Raw genomic sequence first — 23,791 nt, 5'->3', positions numbered from 1 at the left:
CCCATCTTAGCAGTTCGAGCACAATTTCTTGATTTTCAGCATAAATTATTTGTGGAATTCACTGCCACAAGATGTAGTAATGACCTCTGGCTTTAAAGGAGGATTAAACGCCCATATTGAAAAAAAATAGCCTATCCATGAACAGTCATAATGAAGCCTCCAAGTGCCAGTTGCAGTTAGCCTCCAAGTACCAGTTGCAGGGTTCAAGAGCAAGAGAGAACTATTGCCTCTTAGCCCTGCTTGTTGGCTTCCCAGAGGCACCTGGCTGGCTGCTATCAGGATCCTGGACAGGGCGGACTTTTGCCCAATCCAGCAGCATGGAATCTTCTTATGTTCTTATGACAACAAAGCCTTGCTAAAAGGTTACTCCCATGTCTCTGGCTTTCTCCTTCATCCACCACCTTGCAGCCTGCCCATGCATGCTCCAGCCCCTAAACATTCCCTAGAATACACCAAAAAAAACTGCACTCCAGATAACATGGACACAATAAAGCAAAGATGGGGAACCTGTGGCCCTCTCGCTGTTGTTGGGTTACATCTCCCATCAGCCTTGACCACTGGCCATGCCGGTGGGTCTGATAGGAGATGGAGCTCAACAACACCTGAAAGGTTGCAGGTGGTTCCCCAACCCACTGGTGCAAAGGGAACCTGCTGAGGAAGGTAAGCATTCCAAAGGACTTTGTTCTCAAAAATATTTGCAAACATATTTTCGGGCAGAAAAACGGAACGAATGCTTAACTTGTTTTGACTCTGTGTCCAGAGTCTAAGAGAGGAGGACATCCATAGTTCTTTCACACACACAACCCCCTCCCCAAATATTTTTTTATTTTTACAACAGATAGCCAAGGAAACACTGTGCAGAAAAATTCCTCCACACCACAGTGCCTAGCTGGAGAGGTTAACCTTTCAAACACAGCATCGATTTAAGGGAATCCTTTTATTCCCGCCCCCCACCAGTCTGTTGGCTTAAGAAACCACAAAACGCGATAGGACAGTGGACGGGCCTTTTCAAATCAAAACTTTTTCTCCCTTTGTGGTGTTTAATCTTCGCACTTGGAACCTGCCTGCCCAAGGTATGGGTTGAATGTGACAGGAATGGAAGAATGCCACCTGCAAGGCAACAGGGCCTTTCCCCTTTCTCCCCCAATGACACAGTTCAGCAATGGGAGATGGAAAGGCAGGAATGACTATGGCAAGTCCCACACAGAGACATACACAGACATTCCTTAAGTAGAATTTAACTACATAGTGGAAGTCTCCTCTCCATAATCAGAGCAGAAGATCAAGCCCAAAACATGTCCAACATCCTGTTAGCTACACTGGCCAACTAGGGACATGACTTCAGCAGCCTTCCTACATTTGTGTTCCCCAGCAACTAATATTCAGGGGCTTATTGCATGTGCAGAGTGCATTTCCCTCTTTGTAGCCATTGATATAGCCTTAACCTCCTCGAACTTGTCTAATCTCCTTTTAACGGCATCCAAGTAGGTGGTCATCCCTGCCTCTTGTGGGAGCTGTTGTTATGTGCCGTACTTGATTTTGTCTGCCCTGAATCTCCCCAATATTCAGCCTCATTGAATGATCCCGGGACCCGGGTTCTAATATTATACGAGAGCAGGAGAAAGTAATGCATCAGTACCAATGTAATGCCCCCCTTCTTTCTGGGTAGTGGGCAACAAGAACCCACAGAATTCTCTACATCAAAACACCTACATTGCACCCCCAGGATAACTGGGGCAAGGCAAACTTTTCCCAATAGTTGGCAGTTTGAAATATTATGGTTGGTTCAGAATTTGTGTAAGCACAGCACACTAGAGAAGAGTTGAAAGAGCATATGTTACTTCATTGGATTTTTCTACTCAAGATCACCATTAGTTAAACTGTTGACAAGCTTGTTTCCAGCTCTCCCCCCTTACATGTTCTTTCAATATAGGTGGAGTCAGGATTCTAATCTATATTAGTGACTGGAATGTCAGATACACAGGCTCACGCCCCCAAACTCCATTAATTAGTCTGGAGTAGCTGCCACTCCCTCACGCAGCCTCGGTAACTACAATGGATCCGAATCCCCTACTTAACCCCATAAACCTGTTTTGAAAGGGCAGGATGAATCCACTCCTTTGCCATACAGCAGGGGTGGCCAACTTCCAAGAGACTGCGATCTACTCACAGAGTTAAAAACTGGCAGTGATCTACCCCCTTTTGGGGGGGGGTTTCCAGGTTGAGGGGTTGTTGAGCTTTTTTTAGGAAGGAAAGCCATCCATGTTTTGGGGGGTTCGGGTCAAAGTTGAGCTTTGTTCAGGAAGGAAAGCTTCAGGGCAAAGATGTAGAGCTTTTTTAGGGGAGCCGAAGTTGCTGAGTTTCTTTGGGGGGAGCCAGTGATCTACCAGTGATCTACCACAGACACCCAGTGATCTACCAGTAGATCACGATCTACCTGTTGGACATGCCTGCCATACAGTATTTCAATCTACCAACAGGCAGGGTTATTAGAGGGCAACTGATCAACATGAACCGCACGTCACAACCATGTCTACACAGAAGTTAGTCATTACTGTATTCAATTGAGCTTACTCCCAGGTAAGTAGGGTTAGGGTTACAGTTGTTTTATGTGCCCTGGATAGGGAACCATGAAGAGGAAGTTACTCTGACCCAAGTATCCACCCCAACCAAAAGAAAAAGAAGGAAAAAGAAACACGTAAGTCTTTCTCCTTAAGAACACCATGAGTGGAGGGACTCCTCAGGGAGGAGGAGAACTTATATGGCACTGAATAAAATTTTGTGGAAGGGTTGTGTGAAGTAGCCACTTGTCTCATACATCACTAATGGCTAACACAATAATAATTTTTCCCTCCAAGATGGCACTTAACTTCAAGGGGAAAAACAAAGAGTTGAATCCTACCTGAAAACCACACCTTCTCTAACCTATATATCCTGTAAACCCCAAATCCCAGGTATGTAAGTGGGGAGGAGCTATGGAAACTCAGTGAAGAGGGAAATGCACTTTGCACATGCTCACAGTCACTAGTTTATTATCATTACTTCAGGTGCGCCAGGGTTTTGAGGTTTAAACAAGACCTAGGGAATCAATTTCAAAGGTTCGGAGGGCTGAAGATCAAGTCCTGGTTCTGTAATTTCAGCCTAAAGCACCCCTCCACACACACAAAAGTCTTCCCCACAGTTGATTCCAAGACCCAACCCTTCAAACAAGCGAAACAACATTTTACAGATTCCATAAAGTTTGCCTTGAAGTTTCTGCCCTCCCTTTTAGCAGAAACACACACGCCTTTCCTCCAAACCCCACAATCAGCGAGCCAGGATCGCGCTCCTCAGACCCGTACAAATCGCGAAAATAAAAGATCGTTGTGATTGTTTGAGTGGGGAGGGGGGTTGTCCCTCTCCCTTTAGAGAGAGGAAGAGCTGAGAGGCTGGGGTGTGGGGAGGACGAGACACAAAAATAGGTTTTGCCACAGCTCGGCGGCACAGGTTCAAAGGCGTCGCTCCGTGGTGTGAAACTAGTACACGGTTCCCCTCCCTACGGCTGACAAAACGAGAGAAAGATAATCAAACGCCGCGGATCCGATTTCAGGGGAACGGGGGGGTGGGCGTTTACACACCACTATCATGCTGGATATAAACACAGCCGCCGTGTAAGGTCCTGTTTAGGGCTAAACAGACACTCAATTGTGTTATTGCAAAGGGCAGTTTTTTCCTCGCGATTCCGCTCAAGGCAGCCAAAAATAAAAGACGACAGATAACACATTTTTAGGCTGTTTGGGGTCACTTACCTGCTTGAGAAGCTGCAGACCTCAGGCTCCACAGGAGAAGAACCAGCCAAGGCACGAAGCTTCTGACCAAGTTGCTCTTCATTGCTGAAAGATCTTGAGTTACTTTTGTATTTGCTTGGACTTTTTCCTTCCTTCCTTTCTCTCCCTTCCTCCCACCACCACTTGCTCCTGGCATGCGGCGGCGCGTTTTTCAGGCTATGGCATTCTGCATTTGGGATGAGGAAGAGGGCGACAGGATGAGCCACCTGATCCCCAAGCGAAATGCCCACCAAGCTCTCCGGTTCTCTGGCACAGCGGGGGTGTATTGAGCTGGTCGCCTCCGTCCCCGCCGCCTCTCGACGCGGCAAGTTCTCCTCCAGAGCCAAGAACACCAGCCGTGGCGCCTTTGATCAGTTTCACTTACACACAACAACTCACAAATTACACACACTTCATTCAAGGGGAAGCTTAAGTCGCGTCTCATTGGTTGAGGCTGCGCTCTAGCCTGGCCAATCAGAGGACGCCAGTCGAAGCTCTCATGCAGAGAGGAGTGAAAAGCGGAGATTTGTATTACTGTATTATTACTTTTTTAAAAAGAAGGGTGGAGGTAGAAAGCCTTATCGCCAGGAGCCAGGAGTTCTAGGCAAGGGTGTTTCACATTGTTGTTGTTTGTTTGTTTGTTTGTTGTTGTTGTTGTTGTTCAAACTCTCATGAAATAGAGTTCATAATAACGCGCACACCGCCGTAGTCAATGGATCAAACTAGCAACGAAACTACAAACTTGAGAAACCATGCCATATCGGCATAATCCATTATCTGACTCTATTGTGGATTTTTTTTTGTTAGTGATCATTTTGCTTTGAGGGTGGGGATTCCCCCCCCCCTCAAGCGATGTATAAATTATATTAAATAAATAAATACAACTCTGGTTAGTAAAAATCCCACCGAGCCACGCTCCGCAGATTTAATCCACTTCCCTGATTATATCAAAAGTAGATGAGCCATTTCTCCCGTTGCAATCTCACTCCTGTGTCTATACATAAATACCCTTGGCTGGACCAGGCTTCCCCTTCACCTCCAGGTTTAGTAATTAAGAAATCCTTAAAAAGGTTCTCTCTCCCATTAAGCAGACCCTGATTCCTTAGGACTATCCTGCTATAGGAAGAAGGGCAGCTGGGCTGAGTTTTTTTTTAATTAGCTGTGATTTAACTGATATTGAAAAAGTTGAGATGTCCACCACTTTCTCTCCTTGTGTAATGTTAATTCTGTGTAATGTGTCTGAATAGATGAATTTATTTATTTGCCTGAGATGAAGCACTGACAACATGTAAAACAAGTCTGCCTTGGGATAATGTGTGTGCATTTTGCAGTTGCTGGAATCTATCTATCTATCTATCTATCCATCCATCATTTATCTATCATCTTGTGATTGCATGCATATTTGGGAGGAGCTAAAATATCAGGACTGAACAGCATTGTGTGGGGTGGGGTGGGGGTGGGGATTCTCTCTCTTCCACTGAGGCCAATGTGGTCCATTAGAAACTTTGGGCATTATAACAGTGTTTTAAATGTGGTTAATGTAAGGTCTGTGTCAGGGAAGAAAGGCTGTATCCCGCTCACTCTCAGGTTGTAATTCTATACATGCTTACCTGAGAGTAAGTCCCATTGCATTCAATGGGCCTTACTTCCAAGTATATATGCACTGTCAGGTGCCCAAAGGAGCTTCTTGCCACATCCGTCCAGAACATGCTTTAAAAACAAACAACACTTAAAGTAAGATTTTTAAACATGCCATGCCACTTCACAGACGAATGTGGTTTTTCACAGGTTGGGAAGCAGGATATATTTCCTCTAATACTGTCACAATTCCTAAACCTAATAATCAGTAAAGTTTCCCTTTTCTTAAATCAGCTAGTTGTAGAGGCTGAAGAGCTACATTTGGCTTTGGGAGAACTGAGTCCAAATCTCAGATTAGCCACGGGGTTCACTAAATAGTTTGCAGTTCCTTGTCTGAGCCTAATTCAACCCACCTCACAATGTTACTAGAAGGAGGCAGAGCCAGCCCTACTGTTGGGCAGAGGGAGGTGGCTATCTGAGACAGCCAATGCTGGGGGGACTAGGATCAGTAGAAAGATGCCAGAACTGTACAGTGCCATGATGCCTGCCCCCTGGGCTCCCTAAATTAGCCAGCTGGTGGAGGACCCGACTGCTGAAGAAAAAATCACCTGCCAGTTTTATTCTGTTGCATTTATATCTCACTTTTTTCTCCAAGGAGTTAAAGGCAGCAGGGTATGGTTCTCTCCCTCCTCGTTTAATCCTCACAACAACCCTGTGGGGTAGGTTAGGCTGAGAGGTAGTGGCTATCCCAAGGACACCCAGTGAGCTTCATGGCCGAATGGGGATTTGAACCCTGGTCTCCCAGGATCTAGTCCAATACTCTAACCACTACACCACACTGGCTCTCTGTATGTGGCTTCTATATGTGGAATGAAGTGGTGGTAGTGAGGGAATCTTGTTCATAACCTCAGGCCGGGTCTTGGGAAGGAGACATGAGATACAACCTGCAGAGCACTGAAAAAGCTTCTAGAAAGGTACTGGTAAATAGGAATATTTGGATTGAAGAAGAGACAATTTGAGGATGTTTCCTTAAGGCTACTACCAGGTAACATGGGAGGACTTAACAACCTAAGAACAAATATAATGACTCAACCAAGGAAGGACATTTGAGTGAATCCTTCCATCACACCAGCCTTGTTTACGTGTATTTAGAAATCTAGCAAAACAACTCAATCCCAGGTCCTGATTTCAGAAGCCCCCTGACATGTTTGCTGTGCCAGGGTTCAACCCTCTTTAATTGTATTTCCTTACATTTATATCCCCCTCCTTCCTTCCACTATGAAACCCAAGTTAGCATACATGTCAGTCTTAGAGAAGTCCACATTTAAAGCACATCCAACACACATTTAAAGCATATGACCTTCCCCCAAAGATCCCTGGAAACTTTGTTTGTTAAGGCTGCCTGGAACAGTATCTCTGTGAGTGGGGAATAGTCATTCCCAAGATTCTTTGGGGGAAGGTCATGTGATTTAAATATGTGCTAGATGTGCTTTAAATATATGTGTGGATCTGCAGTCTCCCATCCAGGCACTGACCGAACCTCCTTGGCTTTGGCAAAGTCGTAGCCTCAGCTGCTTTCAGACCATATCCTGGAACCATAGCCTTGCACACGGGGCTAGTACCTCCTTGAGCATATGTAAAGTTTAAGAACAACCTAACACCTCTAGGGTTTAGATGAAATTATTAAAGGGCAAAGAAGTGTGGATTCTAGCCACGTTTGGACTCGAGAGCCTTGTTCTTCTACTCTACAGCACTAGATCACAGTTCCCTCTCAATATCGTCAGTAGGATCCAGGAACCAGCACCTTAATGCAACGCTGTGTTTGTGTTCTGTTGTACATAGAGTTAGACTGGGTCACAGAACAGGAAAGAGAAAAATAGTTTCAAGACGGCAAGAGAGTTTACTGAACATGAGAACAACGGCGGAACGGGGTAATGTGGCACCCTGAGTGAGGACAAATATTGTAACCCCCTCCAAATATTTCCTATTTTCACTATAATTCCTTTCAGTACAGTCACTTTTTATGGATCTTCTCAGTAGGTACTCATATAATTATAGGTTGTTGTTGTTGTTGTTGTTGTTTGTTGTTATAATATTTTGCTATCTCTCAGCTCTGCATGCCTACACTGCCTTAAATCTGGCACTGATAAGAACCTCCTTTCTCTCTTGCATTCTGCTTATAATGTTCCCTTTCCTCCTCATCTGCCCTTTCTAATACCTTTTGAGTCCTGCTGCTGTGTCTGCCACAATCTTCTGGAAAGAGCCAATGGGAAACAAAAGCAGCCTCTATATCCATCCATCCATATCAATGGCTCTCTTTGGCCATTCAGAGTGAAGACAGCCTGGCAGAGAGGAGAGAGAGATGGATGGACTGTTACTGTCGTGTCATCATCCTTATTCTCTGTCTGGGCCTTTGGCGGGAGAGAGCAACATGAGGAGCAGCACACCACCAGCAAGGTCACCCTGTCACAGCACATGGCATGGTGGGAGGGAGAGGATGGCAGAGATTCAGGAGTGGGTGCTCAGAACAATGGCCGCAGTCAGGAGAGGAGTGGGAGGAAATGAGATCAGAGATAAGTGTCAGAAGAAAGCAGAGTTCATGGGCACTGGGGATGGGGCCTCCCACCCTCTGCAGAAAGTAGCAGGATTCACCTGACAAGGTGCTGAAGGAAGCAGCCCTGGGGATGGATTTATCTATTGGCAGCTTCTGGACCAAACAGACCCTATGGAAGGATTAACCACAGGCCAAGCGTGGAAGTTGCACCTAGCAGGTGGCAGAGTCTCTAAGGACAAAGTGCAGGAAATCTGTAACCGGATCTCCCAACTATTTATTTATTTATTTTGCATATTAGTTCTTTTATTTATCTATTTATAAAAAATATTTATATACTGCTGTATCATAAAAATATATCACAGCACTTTACAGCAATATAAAAATCATTATTTGCTGCAACATCAAACTCAGGAGTGGGGATCCTATGACTCTCCAGAAGTTACTCATTTCTCATAATCTCTGATCGTTGACCATGCTAACTGAAGCTAGCAGGAGTTGGAGCCCAATAACATTATCGTCCCTGGTCTAATGCCCCTCTCAGTCACAGCTGTGGTCCAAAGAGCCCCAACCAGAGTTTTTATTAGTCATGTGGAGGGGGGCGGGGGAATATACAGGCACCATACCAGTGACTTTAAATCTGCTTAAATGTCCAGATCCTACTCCTCGATTAAAGCAGCTCTCGGGTGGAGCTGAGTTCTAATTCAGGTCAGCTCAAAATCCTGTCCAGATGAGCCACAGATGAGACATTCAGCACTGTAGCTGCTCAGCCTGTCCTTTAGGCATTGCTGAGCTTTAGCCCCAAATTTCCCTCCACCCAGCTCAGAGGATGAGTCACACAGAAAATAGGTGACACCAAAGAGGAAAAGGTGATTTCTGACATAAATAGGACCTCGGGCCTGGAATGCAAGACTAGCCTTCTGCAAACCTCATAGCAGATTACATGGAGACAAGGTTTCAACTTAAAACCATGCCATGAGAGAGAAGGAGAGCATCTACTTTCCCCCCTATTTCCCCCTATTTCTGTAGTGCCTTGATCTCACATGCTTCAGGGCACCACCGCTACTCTGATGCTGTCCTCCAGAAACAGTTTGCAGTCTGTCTCACTATTCCTCCCCCCTTTCTCTTCATTCTTACTTCCCTTTGTTCTGAGCAATCAGAAAACAAAGGGGACATTCTTTGTTTTTTGGGTGGTTCCCCCCCCCCCAATCAGCCTTGGAATGTAGATGAAGTACAAAAGCAGGAATAAGCACCTGCCGCTGCCCTCTGGCGCCATCCTGTGCCTCCTAGCTGGATGTGCATGGGGGACCACACGCATAAGTGTGAACAGATTACTGCAGAAGTTTTCAAACTTTTTGAGTCCACAGCTCCCTTAACCAACGACATTCTTTTTGCAGCACCCCTGTGGGGTTCAGGAGCCCAGTTATGTCACCCATTGTCTGCAGAGCTGGCAGCCTCTCTCCCTTTTTTGAACACCCTCCCTTGTGGAGTGTCCCCTCAGCCTCCTCTCCTCTCCCCTCTCCTTGGGAGTCCTCTGGGCAGCCACTGTCCCAGGTCTCTGAGCTTTACCCCCTGCCCCAAAGAGAGGTGCCAGCCAGAGGCACCATTCGCCTGTGGAGCTTATAGTTTATAGCCAGGGCTGCTGCAATAAACAGCTGGTCAAGCCTTCGGGAGACAGAGACACGAGGGTATCGGAGGAAGGAGGGACGGAAAGAGGGACAGAGGCCCTGCGGCACCCTTGACCATCATTCAAGGCACCATCATTCAAGGCACACTGGCTGAAAACTACTGGATTACTGTAACATACTTCACATTTGCTGCTTTTGAAAGGTTCACTGATCCACAGGAATGCCAACTTAGCTCCGCGACTGTGGGTGCCCAGGGCAGTAGCGTGGCCCTGGCATTGAAATTTGTGGGTACTTGGGCACCCAGAGCCCCAGGGAGTTGACACTTACGCTGGTCCAGAAGGTAATTCCAGAATGTTAACTGGGGATGGCAAGAGTGGAACATACAGTGTTGATTTCAAAACAACTTCACTGGATCCCAGTTGGTTTCCAGGCCCAATTCAAAGGGACATGTTTAACCTCTATGGTGTTTAATTGGGTACGGCTAGGATAGCTCAAGGACCAACTTCTCCCTTATAAAACATACCTATTCATTAATAAAAACTTCCTGAGAAACCTTACTGTAAGCCTTTGGTGGGTGGGTGGTTAGCCAAACAGGGCATTGAGACCTTGGCATTCTCTTTGTAGGGAAATTGACCATGCTTCCACTTTTCTGGCTGTTAGGGAACTGATAAGGATGTGTGTTCCCCCTCCCCGCGAAGGGTTTTGGGGCTTATTGATCACTTTTATCTGATTCAACTTGACATTATTTTCTCTCCTGATTTTCCTTGCTGCACATACTGTTTTAATATTTGTGCAGCTTGATTTGTTGGGGTTTTTTTGTAGTTTTTAACTGCAGGTTTTTATTACTTGCCCTTCAGATCTATCAGCTCAGAATATAAAATAAGAATGTATTAAATTAATACATGTACAACATGACAGCAGGGGTGCTTCTTTATTCAACTGTGAAAAGGAAGAAGATAGACCCCACCTGATTCTGTGACTAAAAACAGTCAACATCCCATTAGGGATGTTTTCTGCAAAAGGAGACTGCACTTTGGTCAGAAGGACACTGAACTGTAAAACCTTTTGAAAGCTGAAATATTACACAGTAAATATTGCCAGTGGTAATTCTGGTTCAGACATCCATATTCTGCAGCTGGTCATCACATATAAAACCCAATGTTCTGCTGGGATCAAATAATACAGCAGATGTTCGTCTAGTTGCTGTATTTACAGAGGGCCCAGTAGCAGCAGCTTACGTAAGAACCAGGGACAGAAATGATAACCCGGACTTGATCAACATGTCAAGTTGTCATGTTTCTACAAGCCAGATCATAAGCAAAGAATGCAACCCAGACCATGTCCACCCCTATTTTTGCAATGCAAATTAGTCTTCCAAGGGAAATCTTCAATTGGATTCATGATGTAAACAAGTGATGCTGAAGTGCAAGGTAAGAGGCCTTGCTCCAGACTGCCATGGGCAGCCATGACTCACATATAGCACATTTGCACCAGGCATTAGTTTGACAAACATCCAATTAGAAGTAGTACTTGCTCTTCCACTTAGGGACTATGGCCAGTGTTTCAGTACATTGAAAATTGCTTAAAAGATTAACAGAACTGGTTTTTCTTTATATCAAGGGCTTGTTAGCATCAGAAAGTGGAACAGGATATGCACATGCTCCTCCCTGGTGCCAGTTAACTTCTGGAAGCTCAACTTGAGTCAGTATCAATGTACATCCACAAGCATGCAAAACTGAGAACAGCATAGCATCTCAATTCAAGAAAGTTAAGTCTCAGAGTCATTCTGCATTCCGCAATCGCAGCTCAAATTCTGTAACTGTATAGTAAATACTTCCTACTAACAACATTTGGGTTTCTGAACAAGGATTTTTAGCTGGGGCTCAGAAACAGATCTGATATTTATGAGTAAGGAAACCGCCATGATGTGGCCCTTTTTTTTTTGTTTCTGAACATTTAGTAAACATGAGAACACAGGAAGTGAGTCAGACCCATAGGAGCCAATTCCTAGGGGCCGAGGTACCTTCAGGCCCCCCAATAAAATATTTGAGGGAGTTGACCCAAGTTAATAGGTATTGCCATTCAAATGGTGTGCATGCACCACAATATGTGATTATGTGGGGCAGGGATTACCTGCTCCCCCCAATATTTTATTTGAGTTGGCACCACTGAAACCATTGGTCCACCTAGCTCAATAATGTTGATATGCCAAGGGAAACTTTTCATCTCAATTCCTGTTTGGGGGGGCCATATGCCAACAGTGGGCAGAGGCAGAGGGAAAATGGACAGAGAAACAGATGCATGTGATTCTTACCTTTGTTCAGTAGGCTATATATCAGCAGTGCTGCTTTTAATGCTTTATGACCATGAACTTCACTTCTGGTCACAGAAGTGTATATCCTGATGCTCACATTGCAGTGAAGATGGCCAGCTTCATCATTATCATTTTTTAAAAAGCACCAACACTGCAATTGCAATAAACATAACCTATCATCATCATTTCAATACTGCAGGTTGGAAACAGAGAGGAAGTGCAGATTATAACAGTCCTGCCATGGACACCTGTGTTATTGTCTCCACACTTGATGTTGGGGGCAGGAGTTTACAGCATATCCTCCACTTTTCTCCCGTTAAAATAGGAACGCCCTATCTAAATAAATAATAATAATAATAATAATTTAATTTTATATACGTTGGAAGCTCTGGGTAGCTTCCAACGTATATAAAAACATAGTAAAACATTAAACATAAAAAACTTCCCTATACAGGGTGCCTTCAGATGCCTTCTAAAGGTTGTATAGTTGCTTATCTCCTTGGCTCAGGGGTCGCAAAACTCCGTACCCTCCAACATTTCTTTGATGAAAATAGGGGTGTCCAGTGCTTTTTTTCTGGGGGTATGCATACCCCTAAGCATTTTGTGAATCTTTGTACTTTTGTCCATTTACTGTACTTATTTCCCCCAATTTGAACTATAAAATGGTGATTTTATTGAGTCAAAATGAGAGTACCCCATAACAATTAAAAAAAAAAAAAAGTACTGGGGACGTCCTATGGAAAAGTGGGATGAAATCAGGAAACTGGAATGGCTTCTATAAATCTGGGACTGGCCCTGGAAAATAGGGACATTTGGAGGGTCTGTTACCGCTATCCTGTATCGTCACGATTATCATATTATCAAGTGGGGGGCTGAGACTGGCAGATACTCTGATAAGGAGAGTTGTTACAATGGGGCTTTCTCCATCCCTGGCATAGGCCCAAGGCTTAGTGGTGCTTGGTAAATGGAGTTCTGTCAACTACCACAGAGAGGTGTCATTTCTGGGAGGCCTCGGCAGGCTCTCAAATAAAATAACAATGGGTGGGGAACCTTAAACTGAGCCTGAAGGCCACTTTTTCCGTTGGAGGGGCCGCATGCCGGAACTGGGTGAGGCCAGAGGGCAAAAGTGGGCCTTGCAACAAATGGGTGTGTTACCTTTGTACACTAGGCTAGCTTCAACACCCTCACACGTTCCTCTCTTTCCAGGCGTGCAAGAAGCATGAGCAGAATTTTAAGCAACGGTTCCAGACAGGTAAAAACACCCGAGCAGAGTACAAAACAGGGTTGTGGCTCAGGGAAGAGAGCTGAGAGAGGCCTGGGAGGCTCATTTGGGCTTTTAGGCCCAAAGCCTTTCCCCAGGCCCACCCTCTGTATACACATTTCCCATTTAGGATGCTCTGTAGGATGCAGAACCACCAGCACCTTAATGCCACACAGTGCTTCTCTCTCCCCTCAAAGCATGTAGAATTAAGACTGGATCCACATAAAGGGGAATACTTGTTTCAAGACAAGCCAGCAAGGGTCTGCTGAGCATGAGAGCATCCGTTTCTCTTTTGCATTCTGCCACGGCGTCCTCTTCGGCCGCCCTTTTGCAATAATTTTTGAGTCCCACTGCTGTCTCTGCTGCAAAATTATAGAAAGAGCCTATGGGAAACAAAAGCGGCCTCTGTTATATATCCATCCATTCAGATGGCTGCCAATCCAAGTGGAGAGAGAGAGAGAGAAAGAGCCTGGCAGAGAAAGGAAGTGCTGGGCTATTACTGTTGTGGCATCATCCTTATTCCCTGCCTGGGCCTTTGGTGGTAAAGGATGGCAGGAGCATCACCACAGGCAGCCACCGGCAAGGTCACCTTGTCACAGCGCATGGCATGGAGGGAGGGAGAGGATGGCAGAGATTCAGGAGTGGGCGCTCAGAACAATGGTTGCAGTCAGGAGAGGAGTGGGAGGAAATGAGATCAGAGATAAGTGTCAGAAGAAAGCAGAATTCATGGGCGCTCGCTGCAAACAGGGCCTCCCAGCCTCAGTTTTTTTAAAAACAACAACTGATGGGGGCTGATGTGCTGAAGGCAGCAGTCCTGGAGCAGGATTTGTCTCTTGGCAGCTTCTGCGTCAAGCAGGCCCTATGGAAGGATGGGCCATAGGCCAAGGATATGAGGCACGGAAGGGGCACCAAGCAAGCAGCAGTTCCCCCATGCAGCCCTTTTGCTGATTGAATTCCCATTATGCTTCATGTGATCTTCAAAGTTAATTTTTTAAAAATGGCAAAATATTACCCTTCTGAAGCAACAGTATTCCGTAATCAACAAAACCCCTTTGGTGTTCAGTCGCAGGTGCCAGTGTGCACCTTCACTAGAACATCACAAAAAAGTGAGCGAGCTGTGTGTGTGCACATGCGCATGTGTATTGAAGAGGAAGCGTGATGCTGGAGCCTAAAGTCTGCAACTTGCAACAGTCTTGAAATGAGAGTATGCAAGGTGTTAAGATGAGGTAATTGGGTTAGTCTCTTGTCTGGTGGAAGGTTGCGAATGTGCCGTCCTGTGAGATTGTTGGGACAAAGAAGTAATAATGACTGTTTGCAACGTTACTGAATATATCAAATATAGCAGTTTTTAGAGACCGTAACTCTTTCATTTTAAGCAAGGATATAAATCACCACGGGATCCAATCAGATTTGACCTTTAAGTGCCCTACTACCCAATTTGGATCAGGACATATAGCTGTGACGTGTGATCTCCGCCCACTGTCACGTAACTCTGTTAAGGCTGGCAAGAGTTGGGAATCCAGAAACAACTGGAAGGCTTCAGGTTTATCATCACTTGTTAAAAACATCCCACTCCTCTACTCTTGCTCTGGTCCAAACTGCCCCAACAGAGTTGTTGAGGAAATATACAGGAACCACGCAAGTGACTTTCAACCTGCTCAAAACTTGAGTTCTTAAATGCCCAAATCCTACCCTGAAATTAGAACGTCTCTCAAGTGGAGCCGAGTTCCAATCCAAGTCAGCTCAAAGTCCTGCCCAGATGAGCCACAGGTGAGAAATTCAACATGGTGGCTACTCAGCCTGCCTTTAGGCATTGCTGGACTTTAGCCCCAAATTTCCCTCCACCCAACTCAGAGGGTGAATAACACAGGAAATAGGTGACACCAAAGGGAGGGGGGAGTTACTGTTGATCTAATTAGGGCCTCAGGTCATTTCTTGGACTGTAATGTTAAAAGAGTTTGATTATAAACTCTTCGTTGTTCCCACAATCCCAAAGTGAGAAGCACGTAAACATAATAAAACAACAGTTCAATTAAATATACCTTGACTATTTTGACATCAAAACATCTAATTGTTACCTGGTTACTCTGCCGGGCCTTGATCTCATAGGCTTCAGAGGACCTTTACTTTAATCCTGTCCTCCCTAAACTGTTTGCAATCTTTTTTCTAATATCCCCCCCTATTTCTTCAATCTTCCTCCATGTGTTCTGATATGAAGCAGTTAGAAAGCCAGAGATACATTAATAAAAACACCACCCTTTCATATTGTTATGGATTTGGATGGAACGATGCACGGTGAGGTAAGCACCTAGAGCTGCCCTCTGCTGCCACCCGGTGCCTACTAGCAGGAACAACACGAGAAATAAATCACCCAAACCAGGAAATTTGCACCTTCTTCATATTCAATTTGATGACTGCAACAGACTCTATAATGGCTGCTATTGAGCAGATATTACAACTAGTCCAGAATGTGGCTGCCGTAATTTTAAGTGGGTCAAACAACTTCTTTGCGTTGTTATGCTCCACAGGAAGGCAGAGCTTGGCTGCAGGAGTTGCCGAAGTCGGTGTACAAGGCGTCGTCCAACAGTAGATGTAGAACGATGTAGAACTCTGCAGTGAGGTGGCTAAAAGGGACCAGGCATTTCAAACGTAGTACGCTGGCCCTTGCTCTTTTGCCTTGTTCGCCAGTGCATCCAAAGGCCCCATTCAACGCGCTCATTTTAACCTATAAAGCTGCAGAACAGCCAAGGACCCCAGTACCTGAAGCACAGCCATCCTGGAGTGGGCTCGAACCACCAACCTTCTGGTTAACAGCAAGACACACCAACTCATTGTGCCACTGGGGGCTCTCCCCAGAGTTCACCAAAGTGTATGGGGGTTACTTACTTTTATATAGAGGCATTTTCTTTTGGGCTGCATCCAACAAAGCTCCACTGGCACATCAGACTTGTATGCATGCAACAGCTCTTCCTCTTCATCTCCTGTCTCCTTCAGCCCCATCCCCCATCAGTGCCAGGGGTTGGGAGTTAATCTTTTGAACGAGTTATCATAAACCAGGAAGTACATCTGTGTGGCTTGGAGAATGGTTTCTAAACCATCTTAAACACAGTACTACCTTGCAGTACTTTCACCAGTCATAGTGAGAGTTCTTACCTAGAGATCCACATTCTAGTGGTTGTGGATTAAACCAAGGTTCTGCTATGCTCAATGAATACAGAGGGGGTTAAGGCCAAACACAAGAATTATGACCCAGATTGAATCATCATGTTGTCATGTAATATATACAAGCCACATCATAAACAAAGAATGCAACCCAGACCGTGTCCACCCCTATTTTTGCAAGGCAAATTGGTCTTCCAAGGGAAATCTTCAATTAGATTCATGATGTAAACAAGTGATGCTGAAGTGCAAGGTAAGAGGCCTTGCTCCAGACTGCCATGGGCAGGTATGACTCACATATAGTACATTTGCACCAGGCATTAGTTTGACAAACATCCAATTAGAAGTAGTACTTGCTCTTCCACTTAAGGACTATGGTGACTTTGTAAAGCACATAAAAAACTAGCAAAATAATTCATGTCTAGGAAAGCCTTCAAGTTCAATGAAGCTTACTCCCGGGTAGGTGGGTTTAGGTTTGCATCCTAAATGTTCTTTTTTATATATATTGGATTGGATTCAGACTCTTCCTTCTGCTAAAAAGGGCTCATTCTATTTGTTGAAAGAGCTTTGATCAAGGGGAGACTTCTGCTGGAGGAAGCAATAGGGTTGTTGTTTTTTTGCTGTATTCCTTTCCTCTATACCTCACATGCTGTTCAGAAGGGTCCCTCAACCCCCCAGAGCCAGAGCAGCTTTTTAAGGAACTGTCAAAAGAAGGAAAAACCCTGCTTAACTCCAGTTGAGTGTTACATGAATGGAATTCCACTCAGCCCAAGTATGAATGTGTTCAAGTAAACTTTTTGTATCTGAGGTGGGGAAGTTTGAATCCTCCAAAAATTGTTATAATACAGGTATATAAAAAAATGGAACAAGGTTCCAGAAGTAGCTACTGGTCAGTGTGAAGACATGTCAAGAGTTCATTTCCAGTGTGAACTGAGTAGAAACAAAGTTGGAGGTGCTTTGTGCATCAACTGATCCAATCCACCACTTGATCAATGAAATCTGAAACTAAAGCATCCACAATACACATCTGGCCAGCCTCTGCTTAAAGATATACAATGTGGGAGAACCCACCACTACTCTAGGTACTTGTTCCACTGCTGAGCTCTTGACCTTCAATCAGTTTTATCCTTTAGTTCAACTAAAACCTTACCACTTAATTTAGCCTTGCTCTCTGGAGCACAAGGCAACAAGTCTTTGCTAGCTTCTATGACAGTCCTTCAAGTACTTGATGAGTACTATCTGCTTCTGATGAACACACACACTCCTTAAACATACATGGTTCCATACCTCATACAACTTGTTTTCCAGTACAGCTGACCGCATCTTTGTTTCCCTCTACCAAACCTATTCAGTTTATTCAGCTGTTGTTCACATAGGCAAGCACACCCTGCCCCACTGCCATGCAGTCAGTCTCTCTCCACTCACCAGCAATTAGGTTTGGAAAAAAAAAGCTTTTTATATTTTTCTGAACCTTAATTTGCAGTGAGGGAATCTTCCTGCAAACTGCAGCTTGAGAGGGTTCATTCTTCACTCCCCAAGATGGTCACCCACAAAGGATGGGGAGGGGGGAACAAGGAATGTTCTTACCAGTGAAAACACATCACATAGCACTCTTGGCTTCTAAACATTGAGCACATTTCCCATTACAGTACTTCAGTCCTGCCCACAAACGTGAGGACTACCAATACAAATTGCACTCATACAGATTTCTAAGTTCCACAGTCAGTATGTCTAAATAACAGCTACCGGTAACTACAAGACACCCACTCCTTAAAAGTCCAACCCTTTAAAAACAACACTTTAGCCCAATAACACATAAAGACCAGCTGTAATTTTATTGTGTCAATAGTAGAAACTGGCATCATTCAAACCATCTCTTTACATAGGCTTAGGGGGTGGTCTTGGTGCAGCACCCTGGAAAAAAAGAAAGAAAGGTTGTGTTAGGGGACAGTCACAGGTGAGTTGCAACAAATGAACAATGCAAGGGAAGCAATCTGGAGAGCTAGCCTTGCCCTTTTGGCATAATCTTCAACTTTGAGATTAGGCATTTTAATGAATCCTGGCTTATGTCACTATACATCACCATGTACACAGGTAGCACTGTATGAGCTGCAGTGCAGCTGCCTCCTGGGGCAGACTGTGGCTCTATAAGGTTCAGTAAGAACCCAGTGATGCAATTATTCCTGCAACATTCTGGTGCCTGTATCCCATATTATTTCCAACCTCTTCCCCATGTAGCTTTTCATTGGTGCTCAATACAAAGTGTGCAAATCTCTACTGTAAGCCACACACAGGACTTCCTACAAAAATACTGGGAAAGGATGCTGGCTGGTATAAACGGGCTTAGATCAAGAACCTCAGAAAAAGCACACACACAATAACCCTATGCTTTTTTTTAGAACAGGGTATCACAGGAAGGAAAGTGCTCCATTTTTATGCTCGGGACATTCCGTTACATCATAATGCAGTATCTTAGTACAAAGGGACATTTCAATGCTGATGGTGCATAGGAGGTTTTGAAGTGCATGACTTTAAGAACAGCTTTAAGACAATACACTTACAGCAGGCCTGAACCGGGGTGGAGGGGTACGGTCCTTCCGGGCCTCACGGGAACGGTTCCTCACCACCTTGCTGTGGATGGCACAGCTAACACAATAGTGAAGCTTCACATAGAGTTTGGGCAGCACGTATGCTGGAGAGAAAGGAAGAAGCAACAACAGAGTGAAGTACACAGGCATGCAACTTCTGCATTATAGAAAGGCAAAATCCAGTTCTTATATAGCACCCATGCAAAGCTTCAGAAGTCTTCCAATGGATGGAGGACTGGCGGTTAAGCTCATTAATGGGCTCTGAATTTTCCAAAGGAAAACGAGATGCAAGTCTCATGTTTATTCTGACAGAACAAAGCAGACTAAGCATACAACACACTTCAATTAAGAGTCATAATGGAATTTGATTTGTTTTTACACATAGAAATCAGTCTTTATTCCACCCTTCTCAAATTTTATGAATACTGGTAAATCAGTAGTAGCGTATGGAGACAGAAGATACTTACAGTCAAACACACTTGCTTCTGAGATATCTCGGACTGCAGCTGCTTCTACTATGTTTCGGATGACGAACTTCTTAATTGCCTTGTCCTTTGGGACGCAGCGGGCACAGTTGGTACAGCGAATAGGCTGGACATGTCCCCGGCCCTTCTTGGCACGGCCATTATTCCTTCTCTTCTTAGTCTGTTTAAAGGGACAGAAATTTACAAATATTAAGGTATTGGAGAACCAACATAGCACTATAGAACACAGGAAAAGCACTGCTCAATATCGGACAGTATATTCAAAATACTTCTCACTTGGGCATCGCTGGCAAGCATCAGCTCCAGAGATAGACAAGGAAACTTTGCAGCAAATAAAACAGGCATAGGCAAGCTCAGCCATCCAATGTTTTGGGACTACAATTCCCATCATCCCACTGGTCCTGTTAGTTAGGGATGATGGGAGTTGTAGTCCCAAAACATCTGGAGGGCAGTTTGCCTATGCCTGAAATAAAAGCAGAGATCCCTAAAATCACCCAAATTCACACCGTAACTAACAAGTATGTCTGAACGTTCAGTCAAACAAAGCTAATGGCTTTAAGTACCATAATGTCCTCATCTGAGAGCTTCAACAGCACTGGCTTCTGGTTCATTACGATATATGGTGACAGCTACTAGCTTAAATCATGGGCATAGCCAGGAGAGGGGGCAGCTGACCCCCCAATAAATGAAAATAAAAATGGCTTAACTAAAAGCAAAAATAATCAGAATATTTGAAATTGAAATGCTCTGAGATCACTTGGATGTTGTGGCATGTTCTAGCAATGCAATTGGCAACCCAGCTGAGTGATAGGTGTGGCTTCTGTGAAGTGACCCATTGTGTCACAGGTAGCTCACCCAGCCCCGCCTTAACATAAATCTTGGCTAGGTCTATGGCTTAAATGATTTTGGGAAGAAATAGTTGAGACATTCATGGCAGTTAAATAGGATTTCCATGTTAATACAGATTATACCCATGAACATCAGGTGCCGATAGTAAGAAAGCACCGTTGCTTTTGTGTCCCATTCACAAGCTTCCCAGAAGCATCTGCCCAACTGCTTCTGATAACAGAATGGGCTACAGTGGACAGCTGTAGGACTGATCCAGCTGGCTGAAACATGAATTTGGAGACCTATATCTGAATCTTTTATCATATATCTGCATAGTGGTCATGTTCCTCTTGTGACCCACCCTGGATCAAGCCATGACCCACCAGTGGAAGACCTGTGCTCTAAGCCAACTTTTTTCAACCTTTTGTCCTCCAGGTGTTTGGGAGTACAACTTTCGCTTTCCCTGACCACTTTTAGGAGTTGTAGCCCGAAAAACTTCCAGAGATCCAAATTGGGGGAAAGCTGCTTTAAGTGATGTTAGGATCCTAAACGGTACACACTCCATTCTAAGTGAGGGCCAATGGCACCCTGCAGTATGTCTGCAAGGTGTTTGGGTCTTTTGAGCTCTCCCAGGCGCCAGTGACATTTCCTGCCCCCTTTTACTACGTTCTTTAAATCATGCCTTTTCAGTTCAGTAATAAATCTTGCAGTTTGCAAGCCCAACTGTGAGAAATCTGAACAAGAGGCGGCCATGGCAGAATGTGAATGTTTTCAAGCACCAATCCTGTCTCTCGCACTTCATGGCAAGGAGGGGAATCCTCATGTTCCTGGGGGAACGTTAATAATAATAACAATGATCTATCATTTATACCCTGCCCATCTAGCTGGGTTTCTCCAGCCACTCTAGGTGGCTCCCAACAGAATATTAAAAACACGATAAACCCAGAAGCTCCCTAGCGAGCACAGGACCCAACTCCTAGGGGGCTTTTCAGCTCCCCCAATAAAATAGCTTGAGGGGGCCGGGCCCCCCAAGTTGATGGCCATTGCCATTCAAAAGGTGTGCGTGCATTGCGTCAATGTGATCGATTAACTGGGGCGGGGCTTACCTGCCCCCCACTCCACCCAATATTTCATTCAAGCTGCTCCCCCCTGCAACCTAGAGGGAGGCGTGCTGCCCTGCAGGCAATCGTGCGCACGAAGGACGGGCCCGTCACGAGGCCCCGAGGGGTCACGAAAGGGAAGCCCGCGCCAAGGGAGCGGGAAAAGGGGGTGGGGGAAGGGACCTGTACCACTGAAGTCCGAAAGGGGAGATATTTGAGGCATGTTGAGGTGGGGGGTGTTTGAGGGCCGAGACGGTGACCCGCAGCCGTTAACTCCAAACCGTTAAAGGGGAACAGGATGGCAGCCCCACCACCAAACCCATTCAAATTCCTAGTTATCTTGCTCTTCCCGCTCCCGCCCTTTCTAACTCAGGCATTTGGCCTCCATTCCCCTTTCTCCGGCCCCGCGGAGCCACAAGCGCAACACTACCCACCATTTCGGCGCTCAAGAAGAGGCGAAAGAGGATCCGGCGGCTGCCCTGCGATCCTTATATAGCTATCCCTCCGCGATGCGGAAGCGCTTCACCTCATTTCCGCCCACGGTTAAAATATAGGTTTTCAAAGAACGGGTTAAGAGGGGGGGGGGAGTAACCCGCCAGAGTGTGTTTCGTCCTAGGGACAGAGAAAGCAATGATATAGGGCTTCCCCTCGCTCAGTACCGACTCTGGAACTTTTTAAAAAATGGGATTATATTCCCTTTCCCTCCTCTGCGGAATGATTTTTTTAAAAAGGAAGAAGTGGTTTGTTCAAAGACCGGATGTTTCCCAGGATGCATCGGAAGGTGTATGGGCGAACGTTGTTTCAGCTGCAAAGATGCATGCTGGGAGTTGTAGTTCTTTCCCCTTTCTCGTTTTGCAAGGTAGCGCATGCAGGAAGACGCAGCAGTTTTCTCTCTTCCGCGAAGCACATGGTCATGATGTCGTCATGCGAAAAACTGGGCCTAGCCAATTTTTTTGTTTTGTTTTCTGCTACTTTAGTGATTTTATTAGTTTTATAAGAGTCTGGCTTTATTGCAACAATATTACTGTACAGTATTCTTTTTTTCTGAAACCATGGGCGTAGCCAGGGGGCTGCAGCTGCCTCCCCTAAATCAAGTAAATAAATAAAAATATTTAACTGACCAATCACATCACGCACAGCTTGTTTCTGCCCCCCCCCCCATTCCAACATAAATCCTGGCTATGCCCATGACTGAAGCCACCTAATTTTGTAATCAAAGGTGCTACCTGTTAGCCAAGCACTCTGGCTGTGCTTCTTCCAGGCTGACTGCAATCCTCCAGAATTATGCTGAGGAAAATGGTTCACTCAGTATGCATTTTGGAGACAGTTCTAAGGCGTGTGCCATGGCAGAGACAGATTTAGGGCAGCACGACTGTTTCCCCCCACACCGTGCACCAAGTCAAGAGGGGCACCGCAGGACACTGAAACTATGACATGCACATGCAGAAAAGGCGAGAGGCAGGGAGCGCAGAATTTTGCCCTCACACGGCACTGCTGGAATTTGAAAAACCAAAACTTGGCCATGGGCATAGACTACTAGGCTAGACCTGTTGGGTGTATGTCTAAAACAAGGATAGCCAACATGATGCCCTCCAGATGTTGCATTACAACTTCCATCATCCTTGATCATTGCTGGGGGTGGGGGATTGCTGACTGCTCCTATAGGCACTCCACTGTAGTGCCAAAAATATTTAAGAGCCTGGAAGACCCCCTGGAAATTTGTCCTTTAACAGCAACAACAAAACCTTTTCAAAACTTAAACGATTGAAAATAGCGTAGAACAACTGACCAGAAAGTCTTCTGAAAGGCAGCCTTGAGAACTGCCGTTATTGCTGCACCCATTTTTACACTTCGGCCATGCCCACTTTGATATGCAGCCCCTGTCAGTGCAACCCTTGCCCCCCCCCCCCCCAATTTAACCACTCCAGGTTAATGGTTGGCAGTCCAGGGCTTGAACACGTGGCTCTTGCAGACAGGCTGTCTTTCAGAACAAGATGGGAAGCTGTCTTCCCATCCTCCTAGGAAAACTGTTCAAAAACTTACTAGACTTCAGTAAATCAGTGCATAGGATCTAGGTGTACAAACTGCAGTGGTGACATTAGTTTACAAGCATGCAGGATAGTCTTGTTGGCTACACCAAAGCATGTACTGGTAACAACAGTACAGTATATGTGAACAGTATTGCAGTGGCAAAATCTATCTCTGACAAATATATGGTAGCACCAACGTTATGTGGTTGCCGGGAGTGAGTGCAGACAAGACAACTCAGAGATTTAATGGCTGTGTGGTTCCTAGACTAGAACAACCTAAGGTAAAGGTACCCCTGACTGTTAGGTCCTGTCGCAGACAACTCTGGGGTTGCGGCACTCATCTCGCTCTATAGGCCGAAGGAGCTGGTGTTTGTCCGCAGACAGCTTCCAGGTCATGTGGCCAGCATGACTAAGCCGCTTCTGGCGAACCAGAGCAGTGCACGGGAACGCTGTTTACCTGAAG

At 45.3% G+C, this 23,791-nt stretch overlaps 2 protein-coding genes across 2 annotated transcripts in view; both read right to left on the bottom strand.

The window, feature by feature from the left end:
- Positions 1-4,216, bottom strand: part of ERBB3 (erb-b2 receptor tyrosine kinase 3) — an 84,399-nt gene extending 80,183 nt beyond the window's left edge. Inside the window, exon 1 of the mRNA XM_033138843.1 lies at positions 3,789-4,216. Within this exon, the coding sequence (XP_032994734.1) occupies positions 3,789-3,963 (175 nt within the window). The 5' untranslated portion in view covers positions 3,964-4,216. The remainder of the gene's footprint in view (positions 1-3,788) is intronic.
- A 13,897-nt stretch (positions 4,217-18,113) lies between these two features.
- On the bottom strand, positions 18,114-21,856 carry RPS26 (ribosomal protein S26). The gene is made up of 4 exons (XM_033138842.1): positions 21,733-21,856; positions 19,353-19,530; positions 18,859-18,989; positions 18,114-18,211 (listed from the first exon to the last, which is right to left on the bottom strand). Exons 1-4 carry the CDS (start codon positions 21,733-21,735, stop codon positions 18,176-18,178), a joined length of 348 nt encoding a protein of 115 aa, XP_032994733.1. The 5' UTR covers positions 21,736-21,856; the 3' UTR covers positions 18,114-18,175.
- Positions 21,857-23,791: the final 1,935 nt, after the last annotated feature.

This window comes from Lacerta agilis, chromosome 2 (assembly GCF_009819535.1).
Source record: "Lacerta agilis isolate rLacAgi1 chromosome 2, rLacAgi1.pri, whole genome shotgun sequence".
Classification (NCBI taxonomy): domain Eukaryota; kingdom Metazoa; phylum Chordata; class Lepidosauria; order Squamata; family Lacertidae; genus Lacerta; species Lacerta agilis.
The sequence above is the reverse complement of the archived record's forward strand: the minus strand, read 5'-3'. Positions and strand labels throughout refer to the sequence as shown.

What these genes read in the sequence shown, in the direction of transcription:
- RPS26 (XM_033138842.1), bottom strand. An exon ending in AGAAGCAAGTGTGTTTGACT is followed by an intron (nt 18,990 to 19,352) that starts GTAAGTATCTTC and finishes CTTTCTCTCCAG; the next exon opens with CATACGTGCTGCCCAAACTC. An exon ending in CACCCCGGTTCAGGCCTGCT is followed by an intron (nt 18,212 to 18,858) that starts GTAAGTGTATTG and finishes CTTTTTTTCCAG; the next exon opens with GGTGCTGCACCAAGACCACC.